The sequence below is a fragment of the Physcomitrium patens genome, chromosome 19, assembly GCF_059467195.1.
Source record: "Physcomitrium patens ecotype Gransden chromosome 19, ASM5946719v1, whole genome shotgun sequence".
Lineage (NCBI taxonomy): Eukaryota > Viridiplantae > Streptophyta > Bryopsida > Funariales > Funariaceae > Physcomitrium > Physcomitrium patens.
Window position 1 is genome coordinate 11,418,554 of NC_143428.1, and position 14,557 is coordinate 11,433,110.

The 14,557-nt window shown below is 34.4% G+C and overlaps 1 protein-coding gene across 5 annotated transcripts; it reads left to right on the top strand.

Moving 5' to 3' along the window:
• Positions 1-480: 480 nt before the first annotated feature.
• On the top strand, positions 481-7,416 carry LOC112296087 (RNA-dependent RNA polymerase 6). 5 transcript variants are annotated; one of them, XM_090244675.1, is made up of 7 exons: positions 841-1,210; positions 1,940-2,080; positions 2,409-2,489; positions 2,877-3,206; positions 3,577-5,606; positions 5,814-6,104; positions 6,435-7,416. In XM_090244675.1, the coding sequence occupies exons 4-7, from the start codon at positions 2,939-2,941 to the stop codon at positions 7,302-7,304; spliced, it is 3,459 nt and encodes a 1,152-aa protein (XP_090100801.1). In that variant the 5' UTR covers positions 841-1,210; positions 1,940-2,080; positions 2,409-2,489; positions 2,877-2,938; the 3' UTR covers positions 7,305-7,416. The 5 variants fall into 5 exon arrangements, with proteins under 5 accessions (XP_024404003.1, XP_090100801.1, XP_024404005.1 ...); XM_024548235.3 differs by lacking the exon at positions 1,940-2,080 and having other exon boundaries at positions 481-1,210; XM_024548237.3 differs by lacking the exon at positions 1,940-2,080 and having other exon boundaries at positions 842-1,210; positions 2,391-2,489.
• Positions 7,417-14,557: the final 7,141 nt, after the last annotated feature.

Here is a 14,557-nt window from a genome sequence, read left to right on the forward strand (position 1 = left end):
AAAATAAGAGTGGCAAAGAATTTTCTAATTTTAACATTAAAAAGCTATTGTTAATGATATTGTGGCAGTCAAATTCAAACTATTTAATAGTCATGTCTGTATGGATATATTGTATTTACACATAAATTCACCATGATTAGCCCCATTCAAACCCAATCATGCTTATTGTGACACATTGCACCTTGCCAATATTATTTTCAATTTAATATTACCATGGATACTGCCATATTCATGTAATGATGTAGTTTTGGTGCAAATTGATGATAGTGGGGTCGAAATAAGAGGGGTTGGGATCGATTTAACATTTTCCTAAACATTTAGGTTTTATTAAAATGTTCTTGTGCAAGGAGCGCTGTGATATGTTTCTGTTCATCCAGCACGAGGTACCAGCTGGATACCTATTCCGCAAATGCCTGCTGTGGGAGGAATGAGCAGCTAAGTAGTAGTCGCAATCGTGCCTGTGAGTGTGAGTTTGAGTGAGTGGTGTTGGAGTGCCTTGCTCATGACAGAGACAGAGATGCTGAGACAGGAAGCCCGTTCATGGTGACGCCGATGGATGATGTTGCTTTCTCGCTTGATACAGCTTGTCGGTGGAGAAGAGAATAGAAAATAAAGAGAAGAAAAGTTGGCATGGAACGAGGGCATGTGGAAGAATTGTGCTTCTCATTATTGCTGGTTCTCTTCTTCTTCTTCTGCCGTAGTGCATAAGCTTCGGGGTATATGCCCAGGTGACCATGATCGGCACTTCATTTGGACCCGAGCTTCCACGGATTTTCGTTTTGAGGGGCAAGTGAGTGAGAGTGAGAGATAGAGAGTGAGAGAGGGAGGGAGGGAGGGGTGAGAAGATGAAGAGGAAGGGAGGTGCGTGTGATTGTTTCTGTTGTTGTTATCGTGGATAGTGGGGAGGAGTTTTAGAAGGTTGTGTGGAGCGATGGATTGGGTTGGTGCTTGTTCCGCTAGGGCATCGTGGCCAGGAAGGAGGAGGGGAAGAAGGATGTGCCCTGGCGATGGTAGGGTTGTTGCTTCTGGAGAGATAGAGAATGCTTGTGTGATCAGTGGGATGAATGAGCGGGATTCTTGTGTCCCGATCGTAATTCTGCGTGGGTTTGTGGTTTCAACGAGCTGGGTGGAATGCTGGTAGCCACGAGGTGTTTTCGTCGAATGCTTTCTTTTCAAGATGTCCAGCTGCAGCAATGCGAATGGCAAGGAGGTGAGGTAGACTCTTACAGCAGTTTGTGTGTTGGGGAGACTAGTAGTAGTAATAGTAGTTTGTGTGTTGGTCTGCAGGATAGAAGGGAAAGAAGGGAGTTGTATAACCATCTTTGTTGCGCTCATCTCATGAAAGATCCATTAGACTGTCTCATGTTTGCGCTTACAACGTCACTGATCGAGTCTAGTTTGGTTTTCTTTATCAGCTTTTGCCTGAAAAGGGGTGACTCTGTTGAAGAATAGAGTTGGTTCAGAGTTATGTGTTGCAATATCATGAATATTCTTGTATTGGAGATAATGTAGTAGACATTTTCTAGGAATCTTGGCAAGGTATGCTCCCAGCCTTCTATCACCAATAAATTAGAAGTCCGAAGCCGTGCCAAAGGTCGTTAGAATTAAATAAATGGTAGTTAGCAACGGTAGTAGGGGCGTACCTGAGGCTTTTACTAACGTGGTGTAGGCTGTAAACACTCAGCATGCCGTGCCCCGCCACATTCAACTTCTGTACTTGAGCCAAGAATACCCTGACACACATTACATGGCTGTGTCGGATGGTTGTCGTTTTATACCACAAGGCTGTTTGCCAGAATTCTGTTCCTCTGAATGCCGACATTGATCTTTCCTCGAGCTGAGCAGTCCTGTTATTAGTTTTCTAGACAGTACGTGAGAGATATTTAGGAGTTCAAGATTGATGGTTGTTGATTGAGTGAGGAAAATTGTTGTGGTGAAGGTTTCGCAGTGCGAGTATCGATGCGCTCATTTTAAAAGGAAAATAAAGGGTTAGGGTTCTTAATTCCGCGTAGGCCCTGAAAGCTGTGAACTTGAGAAGAAGCTACTGATGATATTCATTTCGCGTGGACTGGGTCTAAAGGTGAGGTATTTGAGCAGTCTTGTATCTAGAGTTGGAGAAAAAAATCCCTCGAGCTTGTGACGCTTGGGTGATCCTGGCTGTGAGAGCAGTGTTGTGTAGAAGTTCTTATGATCACTATAGAACTTCGTACCAGGGACTTATGCGAACCATCTCAGCAACCCTAAGTTTTAGTGCTGATTGTTTCTAAATTCAGAATGATGTGAATAAATACGCTGCATGTTCCAGTTATGTTGGATTACCAAGAAATTCAAACTTAGCAACGAATTAAGAATGGTAGGGGCACCTCATACTTGCTTAGAAAAGATTGTAGTAAGAGTTTGTGTTCCAGGTGATCGGCGGGTAACAAGGAGTCGGACATTAAAACTTGTGGAGCTATCCCCGACATTACTTACGACCTCCTGATGAGCAGGTAGCCTTTATTTTGATAACCTAAGCAGTGAGGACTATGTTTGAACGCTCAAAATCTCCCTTATCCTGATTTATGTAAGCATGGCATCTTCTTACAAGTCACATGTTTTTCTCACTCCACTCAGAAGAAATGCTATAACATCTTCAAAATTCAAGTAGGTTGTAGAATTTCTGTGTTTACAGTGCCGTAGGATAACAAGATTAGAGATAGTAAATCTTCCATTTTGTTAAGTTGTCACAAGAACATCGTGACACCTTGATTTCAGAGCCTAAAACAAGCCTAAAACAAGCCTCGGAGATTGCTTCTCGTCAGGGCAGAGTATTTTTCATGTCACTTCCCCCTTACAGGATCCTTACTTGGGTTTGGTGTTTGTGAACTATGTCACAGCATCAATACTCATACTGACAACGATAAATGTGATCCGTCGCTGCATATGAAAAAGAATCAACATGGAGCAGACTGAAGTGATCGTGAGCAATTTCCCATCGAGCGCAGAAGCGGCGGACTTAGCTGCCTATCTGCGCAGTGTGTTGGGTATAGTGGATAGGGTCAAAGTGAAGCAAATTACACGTCCGTATGCATTTGTGAAGTTTTTGTCAGCCACAGTAGCTAAACAAGCCTGTCACGATGCAGAATGTGGGCGTCTCATTTTTCAGGACTGTAAGTTGAAGATAGTTCCGTGCACCAGTCAAGGAAGCTCAGAAGTTTGCCAAAGAGGTAGCTTGTCATTCAAATCTTGAGCAAAAATTGTTGCGACTTCTACTGGTATCAAATGCTTTAGAGATTCCATTTATCTTGAGTCCAACACGAACGTGATGTGAAATTTACCTATTTAACGTCGAAAAGGCCTGGAACGGGCTGCACTTGCTGATGAATGCCACGTCATGCATATCGAAGTGTTGAAACGGAATCATGGCTGTGCTGAATTCCGCAAGTTATCTGGCTTTTTCCTCCGAATTCTAATTTGAATCTGGATCTTATCTTGAAGGTGTTCAGAACAGTACGAGACATTAAATAGAAGTACGCCAAAAATTCTTAGTTGGAAACAGATAGAACTCTAACGGAATGACTGCCCCTTGGATCTCAGGAGAGGTAATTGAACTGAGACGAGTTCAACTGCAACTGGGGACTCTCATCGGCCCACAAGATTTTTTACTGAGCTGGAGGGTACCAGGATACGAATGCAGTCTTCGAATAAGCAAAAAGCGAGGGAAAACGTTTCTGTTCTTTTCTTATGATAAGGTCATGAGTCCAAACTTACAAGATACAGAACCATGTGAATTCAAGCTGGAGCTATCAGTTAAAGAAGTGAGAAAGATTCAGACACAGAGGGGTCGAATGCCAGAAATGATGATAGTAATGCAGCTATTTTCACCTCCGCTTATCAGTTACAGAACAAGTCAAGGTGACGGCGTTTACTGCACTACTCCTGTTCCACTTCCAGATGATGAGGACCCGTGGATTCGTACAGTCGACTTCTCTCCCCACAGGAGTATCGGCAGATGTCTGACTTATATCATCAGTGTCCGTCCTACTGAATACACACCGTTCCGGCGGATGATGGACTTTTTCATGGAGCAAAGGTTGTGCGGCTCAGTTCTTCAGAATCTGAACTTTCTCTACGAAGAGATTGATTGTAAAAAAGGGCAGAATTATTTTTTTGTCCACCACCAGAAAGGCGTCCCTTTTGAACTAATGTTTTTGGTAAATGCTCTGGTACACCGGGGTATAATCAACATGACAAGCTTGACTCAGGAGTTTTACGAGACTGTCATGTCTGATCGTGCTGTGTCACTTTTCGCTTTGCAGCATATGCTCACTTACACCCACCCTGTCTTTAATGCTGTTCTGCGAGTCCAACAAGTTCAGGAATGGACGCGCAAGAATGACAAGTTTAGGCAAGGTGAGAAGGCTCTCGCATTTGGGAGTATATTGATGTACCGAGTACTATTCACACCAACCAGAGGAATTTGCACTTTGCCAGTGGTATCAAGGTCCAATCGAGTGCTCCGCCATTACCACACTCTATCAGACCGATTCCTGAGAGTTTCTTTTGTGGATGAGGATCTTCACCAAATATCCCCAGGTTCTTTGACTGTACCAGTTTCACGCAGCGTACGTTGCTTGTCTAGTACATATGAGTATAACCGCACTGAGATTCACAGAAGGATTCTAGACATAGTAGAAAATGGCTTCAAGCTCTGCGGTCGGCAATACTCGTTCCTGGCATTTTCTTCCAGCCAGATGCGTGGTGGCTCTGCTTGGTTTTTTGCAAGCACTGGCAATGTAAACACCCATCTAATCAGGCAATGGATGGGAAAATTTCCAAGTCAAAATGTTGCTAAGTATGCAGCGCGCATGGGGCAGTGCTTCTCATGTTCTTTTCCAACCCTCCCCGTTCTGAAGGCGATGGTGCGGAAACTTCCCGATGTGGTTCGAAATGGGTACATCTTTAGTGACGGATGTGGAATGATTGCTCCGGATTTTGCACTTAGAGTCTCTCTAAGCTTGAAGTTGGATTATACACCCTCTGTATATCAGATACGTTACGCGGGATATAAAGGAGTAGTATCTACATGGCCTATTCCAGGCCGGCACTCTCACCTCGGATTGCGAGACAGCATGAAGAAGTTTGAATCGGGGCATACGGAGCTGGAAGTCGTAAACTGGTCTAAGTACCTTCCCTGCTACTTGAACCGGCAAATAATATGTCTTCTTTCCACCCTTAAAGTAGAGAATGCAGTCTTCAAATCACTTCAAGATGCTCAGGTGGCACGCTTGAAGGCTATGCTTGGAGATCCAAATCAAGCTTATGAGATTGTAACTACTAGCTGCTCTGATTCTCACTCTACAGCAGCCACTATGCTTCGCGGAGGATTTCTCCCTTTGAAGGAGCCTCATCTCTATGAATTACTGGTCTCTATCAAGTTCAGCCTGCTGGAGGATTTAGTTTCAAAGGCTAGAATATTTGTACCTAATGGACGTTGGGTCATTGGGTGTATGGACGAGACTGGGTTGTTGAATTACGGGCAATGTTTCATTCATGTATCTGGCCCTGTAAGCAAGGCCTGCCTTGGAGGAGATGGAAATAATCTGGGACATAGTGGACTCCTGCAGGTATGTTCATTGTTCTTGTCATCATTTTTGCTTTGGTTGTGGAACACCTTGAGGCCTCGAACTTCGTGTTATCGTTGCAGAGCCATTTGTATGGTGGTTTATGGATATAATTTCAGTGAAATTTTGACCAGGAATGTGATCTCCTCGGTCTCCCTCCTTCCCGTTCCGAAATTTTTAATGTAAATGAGAAAATTCTTTGGATTTCAGGTGATCACGGGAAAGGTTATTATGGTAAAAAATCCATGCTTGCATCCTGGAGATATCCGCATACTGGAAGCAGTGGATCTGCCGGAATTGCACAGCATGGTCGACTGCTTGGTTTTACCACAGAATGGACCAAGACCGCATCCAAATGAGGTCTCTGGCAGTGATCTGGATGGGGATGTATACTTCACTTGTTGGGACCCGAATTTGATTCCACCTAGTGGAGAAAGTTGGGAGCCTATGGAATATGCTGCGCATGATTCCAAGATACTATACAGGCCTGCCAACATTAAGGTAGCGACAGATTGTATATGCGTCAATTCATGATTACATGCATTTTCTTTGCTGTTTATGTGAGAAATCACTTTTAATATTTGCTCGAATAACTGTACATGGCAAAAAAGATGCTTATTTTGCATGGGACCCGAAGTAATCATTTAGAATCCAGATTCATGTTGCAAGGGTCAAAAAAATTTCCTTACACCGCTGTAAACCAACATATTTTTCATACCTGACATCTTTATTATTATGCTCGAACCACTATGCTATACTGGCTACTTCATATTATCTTTTGTTGAAATGAAATCGAACCCATTGACTGAGACATTCAAAACTTGGTTGCAGGATGTGAAGAATTTTTTTGTGAACTCCATGATGAACGATAAGTTGGGATTTATATCCAATGCTCATGTAGCTCGTGCAGACAAGAGTCCTGAAGGGGCTTTGGACAGTGATTGTCTACGTCTTGCCCACTTGGCATCAATCGCGGTGGACTTCCCCAAAACAGGGAAGAATGCAACCATGCCACATGATTTGAGGGTAAATGAATGGCCAGATTTTATGGAGAAAGAGGGTGCTGTCACCTACCAATCAAACAAAGTAATCGGAGAACTTTACAGGTCAGTCACCAAATTCTTGAAGGCGGAAGTTGAGCAGCACCAGCATGCAGATAACGCTGTCGACTTGGATTCAATATATGACTACGATCTCCAAGTACCTGGATATGAAGTATACTTAGACGACGCATGGACAAAGAAAATATCTTACGACCGGCAATTGCGATGTATGATGACTCACTTCAATGTGCAGCGAGAGGCAGCTCTTATTGCAAGCTGGTTGAAGCGCGGGTCTCCTGGCCTCAGATCTGTTAATCGGAACCGGGGAGATGCATTTGCCCAATCTTATGGGGTTCTTTACGAAGAATTCCGAGCTCAATTTGAAGGGCTTAAAAAAGGTCTTGATCCTGATGGTTATAGTGAAGACATGGTAGAGAGTTCGTCTTCAGAGATTAAGGGCCCAACTGATTTTGCCGCAAAGGCCTCTGCGTGGTACCATGTGACCTACCATCCGGAGTGGAAACAGAAGGCACTCGAAATTTTTGAAAACTCTGGTGAGTCTTCACCACGTCCTTTGCTCAGCTTCCCATGGATAACTGCTTCTGTCTTGTCTAACATCAAATTGATGAAGTTGCTTAAGGTCAAGGAGAAGGAATAGAGTTTAAGCCTTTCTTGAGAGCCAGTAACCAAACAATGGTGCTATGCATCAAGTAGTGCATTTGTCATCTTGTCAATTTCGTTTTTGGAATTTCAGTCGATCGTAACAGCAAGCCAATGATATGTAAACGCATCATAGGGTATTGTCCAATGTGCTTTGAATTGATAATGTTAATGTTTACAAAGTTACTAAAAAATGAGTACAGATGAATTAGTTACTACTTTTATTTTGATTAAAGTTTACAAATTTACAAAAACAAATGGTGCACATAGATACTATCATTTAATACTTAATTTATAAACATTCAAGGTAAAATTAAAAATAAAATAAAAGGTATCTATATATATATATATATATATATATATTTATTTATTTATTTTAGAGGTTTACATAAATGATGCCCAGTTGGTTCTTTAAACGTAAAAAGAAGTCTTTCAATCCAGAATTCAATCCAGAATTCAAGACAAGCATTTGACAAAACCACTTTAATAAATAGGAAATTACTAGTTGCAAAGTACAATTCAACAGCAAAAATTACAAATGAGTTACAAACTTGTTTTTCACCACAAGTAATATATATAAGAATGAACAACAAACAAATACAAATTATAGAGAAACAAACACAAATTTTTTTATGAAGCTATAATCAGATCTAAGAATAGTTGTGTAGAATGTTGCTTTCTTCAAGCAATTGGGCAGCTTGAGTATTCTCCTACTTCGTGTAAACAACACTAAAATGAACAAAATTCTGAATGTTCACTAAAACAAAATTTGCACATTAGCTAATGCTTGGAAGAAAAGAAAAAAATAGATACAAAACAAAAGATTTTAATCAAGCATTTGCAACTAAACTTTGACATTTTGGCCCTTACTATTAAACTCAAGTTTTTTTTTTGCAAGTTGAGATTGAGGTGGTTGTGACAGCATTGTCAAATCAAATGGTTTAGATTTGGCCATTAGTGCTAGTAAGGTTGATTTACATGAGGAAGTAACTAGTTAGGTCCTTGCTGGCATGTATAAACTACTTAGCAAATTCAAGCCATCTTTATATAAACTTGTTGAGAACATTAACAAGAAAGATTAAAGAGAATAGTGAGTATTAGCAAAAAAATAACAATAGTAGTTCAATTTTTCATTCATAAAAATCAAAGCAATTTATTATACAACAAATTATGAAATATTATGTCAATATAAAGAATGTTGCTTAATTCTTAGTCAATTGAGGTTTTGTCAGATCTAACTCTTACCTACCAAATTCTATTAACCAAACAATAGGAAATTTCAAAAAATATAGAGCCTATTTTTTTTTTTTTTTCCAGAGTTTATCCAATTTACATTTTTTCTACCAAGTTGTATTTAAAATATTTATTTAACAAAGAGTGCTTGTACTTGTGATAACATTTTTATTTTTTATTTTTAACATAAAGAGGTAGAAAAGAGCGTCAACCATTAAAGCCATGTTTTTGCATAGCCATAGATTTGGGAGTTAGTTGGAAGCTTAAATTAAAAGTGATAAATCCATAACTAATAAGTTTTTTTTTGTATCTATTGATTACTTAAATATATCAATTTATTATCAATTTACTTAATCACTTCAAGTAAATACAAGTACAAATTTTCTTATTACTTTTAGTATTTTAGAACTTCAAATTTTTCTTACAACCTTCACCTTAATCAGTAAGCTCAAACAAGCTCTACATCATAACTTGATGGTCCAAATTTTAAATAATGATTTTTCTATAATTTTTCTATGTGATAAAAAATTTCTATCCAACATATAGATTGTAAAAAAATAAAAAATAAAATAAAAAAAATCTTCTTTAGCTACCAATTTTAAAGTTAATGGAGATGTTTTAAGAAAAACTTATCCTTCTTCAATTATCAACTTCTACTCAAAAATAGTGTATAACTTGACCTTTGAGTCTTCTAAGTGTATACCAAATTCTAACTTCTTTCAAAGACAAGAACCTAAAGAATATAAATAAACAAGTGAGTTGTGTCTCAAAAAAAGATGACATAGATGAAATAAAAAAGACCACAATATTGCCTCTATATATATTATATATGTTAGATTAGATAGAAATTTTATGAGCACATAACTAAGGAATTAGGTGGTAGTACTCCACAAATCATCTAATGTGTGTCCAACATATAGGCTATGTATCTAACATACAAAGAATGTTTCTAACATGTGTGAAACATGGCTAACTTGTACAACTAGCCAACATATACAACATGTGACCAACTTTTAAAGAAAGTGGTCAATATGTGCAACAAATGGCCAACTTGGTGGCCAAGCTTTCAATCCATCAATTACCTAGAAACATTTAGAAAGTCAAATTTGCATCTATAAAGCTTTTTAAAAGTATTTTTAAAAGATATTATCAAATTAAACTACTTCTATCTAATTTTTCTTATCTAAGTAAATACTAGTCTTGATATATATATGTTTGTGACATCTTCTTCTAACAAGTAAAACTCCATACATTGCAAAAATCCTAACCAACTTAAAATTACCAACTTCTAATCTTTTCTTGCACCTATGATCAAATACATTTTATTAATGCCTTCAAAATTATATGAATTTTTACATATATTTATTATATAAAATTTATTACATGATATTTATTATTTATTCAATTTGTCTCAATTTTATCTATTTATGGTCTTTTAATGATGATAGATCTATTTTTGTAACCTTGAAGAAAAAACTGCCAATTCATTTTATTCTATTAGTTATTAAGACAACAAAATAAAAGTCTTTTTTAAATGTCTTGAATTCTTGTTAAATCAAGTTGATGGAATATTAATCGTAAAAATATTCTATCAACAAAGAAAAAATTGAGACAACAAACTAATTTTATTGATTCAAAAAAATCCTTTGCTTTGTAGTTGATTCGTAATTTTAGATGACATAATTATTCATGTTTTGGATTACAATTGCTTTAGTTTTGACTTAATGTCTATAAATACTTAAGTCAAGATAGCACTATTTAGGCTCCTACTAAGACTATTGATAACAAAAGATTATTTTAGAAGCTATAATTAATAGTAATTGATGGAATTATCACTAAGAATACAAGAGTTCACACCAAATCTGATCAAAAATTTACCACACGTAGTTTTAAAAAGAAATATATACAACACATTAATTTTTTATAATATTTGTGGATTAAAAAATCCATTTAAAATTCTAAAATTCCAAAATCATATTCAAAGTATTTCTTGATATTATTATATTATTTTTGTTGAAGAACATAAATTTTGCAATACAACAAAATAAGAATTGAGAAATTTCTTCTAACCAAATACTAATTCTTTATTATAGAAGCTGTTTATGAAAATATTTATAATTTGAATTAAAATTGACTTAAAAAAGTATGTATTCTTGTCTTTTCTTCTATCAAATATTGAATTCAAAATTTTGAATCTCTTATATATGATAGAGCCCTTTGAATTACTCTAAATAGTATTTTAGAAGATTTTATTGATACCATAAACATATAAACTTTTAACAAATATCAAGAAAAAAATCAACTATGGTTTGATTTAGCGTATAGTATATACTACATAACATTTGTTGGATAGTATATATGGAGGCAAAAATGAGATCTTTTTCACTCTTTTCAATACATTTTTTACTTCTAATCTAGTTTCAAGAGTCTTAAGTCTTCTTATCTATGGCAATGGCTATTTTAATTTCTTCTTGAATATATATATTATTTCTTTTTTCATATTTCTTTGATATACATCGTTGTTGTTTATTTACATTCTTTGAGTTGTTGTTCCTTACAAATAATGCATTATTTAATTATCTTTTGATAGAATTCATATTGCAAGTTAAAAAATCAAAACCAAGACAATAAATTCACAAAATAAATATGTTTTGTTTTAGTAATTCTTAAATTATACTTATTAGATAAATATGATCTTAATATAGACTTAAAGGCTTTTTATAATTAGAAATAAAATTTTGATATTTTATTTTAAAAATATAAAGAATAAGTTGCCTTAAGATAAAAGTACCTTATCAAACTTCGAAGTCAATTACAACATGCACACTTAAATCTTTCAGCAACTCCATAAGACACAATGTACAAATTTGGATTGAAAAAACCTAATACTAAGTCAATCAAATTAAACATTAGAAACAAGGTCATAGAATTAGAGCTTGGTTTTGTTGGAGATAATTTAGTAATAGTAATGCTAAGAAATTCTTCAAAATAGTCATAATATTATATTTTAGATTTGATATCATAATACTAAAAAAATTCTAAAGTAATTTATCAAAGAAGCCATATGATCTAAACAACATATGTATCAATTTTTACTCACATGTATCAAAAATAATAAGAGATTTTAGAATCAATAGAAGCATCTTCTTGATTTTTAAATAGTAACATATATAAAATTACTACTTGAATTAATAAAAATCTATCTAATTCTCTTTATTTCAAAAAATTTGAAGAAATAATAGGAGAGATAGAAAAAAATAAGGCATATGGACTAAGAGTTAGAACCAAATATTTTTTCACATTTTGATATATTATTGGAAAAGATTTTATAACAATGTCTAATTGAGCTTTAGAAAAAGTTTACTTCTTTCAAAGTGTTATTAAAGGTCATATCATCTTCTTATATAAAAGAAAGGATATAACTAGATTAAAAAATTGATATTTTATTATCCTATTCAATACCTGTTACAAAACACATAGTAAGATTATTCAAAAGCACCCTCAATTTGTACTCATGGAAGTAATTCATCCAAATCAAATGGCCGCTTTGCTTACAATATATTTTTGATAATATAATAGTTAATTAAAAAATCATAAGTTATACAAAATTCTTAACTATTTTTTTTTTTTTGAAAAAAGAAAAAAAATTTCAAAACTTATGATGAAGTCTCTTGAGATTTCTTATTACAAGTAATAGAAAACTTGAGATTCAATGCTTAATTTTTTCACTTGATTAAATTTATTTTTTAAATTATAAATATTATAATTGATATAATTAAATTTTTTACCAACAAAAAAATATATTATTATTATTATAATAATAAATCTAATTGAAAGAGGAGTAAGATAAGGATGCTCCTCACTTCATTATTCCTAATCATAAAATTTTCAAAATAGTTATTTAAAACACAATCAAAGAACAAAAATCCTATAGCATTAATATTCTATGGAACTTTGATTAATAAGTCATATATTAATATGAAAATGACTCTACCATCACCATCAAAGGAAAGATGAAAAATCTACAAGCCTTCATAAAAATCATGAAATAATTCAGTTTCGTCTTTGGTATAGAAATTAATTGCTCCAAATCTGCCCTATATTGGCAATTTCAAAAACTATTAGACTTGACTAGATCAATAACTTTAGATAGGCGTGGGCTTCTCTTAACAATATCAACAAGAAACTAAGCACATGTTTTGGCCTAGTCTTATGTACTGAAGATATTCATCAATTCTTGATTGATAGAATAATATATAAATTTAATTATTAGTGATCTACTTAAATCAATGTGGTTGACAAGGTTACTATAATAAATAACATTCTATAATTTTTCTGTATTTATTTTTAGTAAATTGGATAAGATCTTTGAAGGTAATTTATAAAATAAAATCTATGATTAAAAAAACTTATGAAAATACACTTCTCTCTTAATTTGGTTCAAAGTAATTTGGTCAATATATTATAATGATTGTGCCAAAGATAGACTTGATATTATTGACCTAGAAGAAGCTATAAAAGATTTTATGATCAAATAGATAATTGAAGCCCTACAACTAAGACATGTTAGTTTTCAACAATTCTTTAGATACAAAATGATAAATGCCAAACAAACTACTTAATGTCAATGGCTTCTAGATTATGTGTAGACACTAATTCTAAAACACAAATAGTACCATGTCACTAAAATATGGAACAAAATTGGTAAAGTCTAGACACAAATGTATGAGTACTTAAGGCTTTATTCTCCAACTTCTTTCTATGAAGTTTGGATTAAATTTCTTTGGTAGGATTTCATACTTCTATTTATTTACTTTCACTTAAATTTTCATTAAGTTGCAACTTTATGCTCTAATGGTCTTTAAAGATTCAAAATCCTTTTTAAAAAATCCAACAATTGCCTTTCTAAGAAAAGAAATTCTTTCCAAATATCAAATCATATTAGACATTTATTATATATGGACTTTCTCACATTACTATTTTCACAAAATATGGAAGATTGTACTCCAATAAGATAATTCTTTACTAAAATCTCAAGACTACATTAGCTTATATACATTAAAAGAAGACCAGCTTTAAACAATAGTCTTTAATTATCTATCCAACATAAAAGAATCAAAGAAGACAAATGGTTCTTTCTATTGCAACATATAAAAATTAAAATTTTCCAAATTAATGAATACTTGGCTAAATTTGAGCAAAAGCTACTTCAAAGAAGTAATCCTACAACCAACCTTGCAACCAATAAATGGAGCTTCTTATTAGAACAAGATTTTCCATTCCAATGGAATGATATATAGACCAAACCTTATGTTTAAAAAGATACAATATTTATATAGATTCTATGGCACAAGGGTGTTGCATTTAATATTTGGAGAAGACAAGTTAATACCCATGTTAACATTCACTATGTCTTGTGCTATCCATAAAAGCCCAAGATTATAGTAGATAAATTTTGAGAGTGTCATCATGTCTATAAATTTGGAACTAGACCACCTTAATCTTATGCAAGCTATCTAATCTATAGAAATGGGATTCATGGAAAGCATTCTTGTAAAAATAAGCTATTTTTTCCAAAAAAATCTCCCACCAATTTAAATGTTTCTATAAGATATGGTTATTGCTAAAAGGACTTTGTTTATGGACCATTTGGATTCAAAGAAATAATTTTGTATTAAAAAAAGAAGCATGGAATGACTTCCATTTAAGAAGCTTGATTTAAAGAGGGTTGATAGAATATGATCAAATAAGTTGATTGGCTATAAAGAAAAAACTAGAAAAACATCCCAAATAAGAGTCTACTCTCTTGACAAAGTAGAATAAATCTTAGATAGCACAACACCTAATTGGCAATAGATTAAACAAGATAATTAAATTCATGTGTTGAGAACCTTAAAAGGTTTGATAATACATAACATTGTAAATCCGTAGCATGCAATAGTAGCTTTTTTTTGCATAGTACTTTTACCTTCATCTTTACATACATAAGGAGTTAAGATGTTTTGTACCATGTTTTAT

What these genes read in the sequence shown, in the direction of transcription:
- LOC112296087 (XM_024548235.3), top strand. Translation starts at nt 2,939, where the DNA reads ATGGAGCAGACTGAAGTGATCGTGAGCAATTTCCCATCGAGCGCAGAA. An exon ending in GACATAGTGGACTCCTGCAG is followed by an intron (nt 5,607 to 5,813) that starts GTATGTTCATTG and finishes TTTGGATTTCAG; the next exon opens with GTGATCACGGGAAAGGTTAT. An exon ending in ACAGGCCTGCCAACATTAAG is followed by an intron (nt 6,105 to 6,434) that starts GTAGCGACAGAT and finishes ACTTGGTTGCAG; the next exon opens with GATGTGAAGAATTTTTTTGT.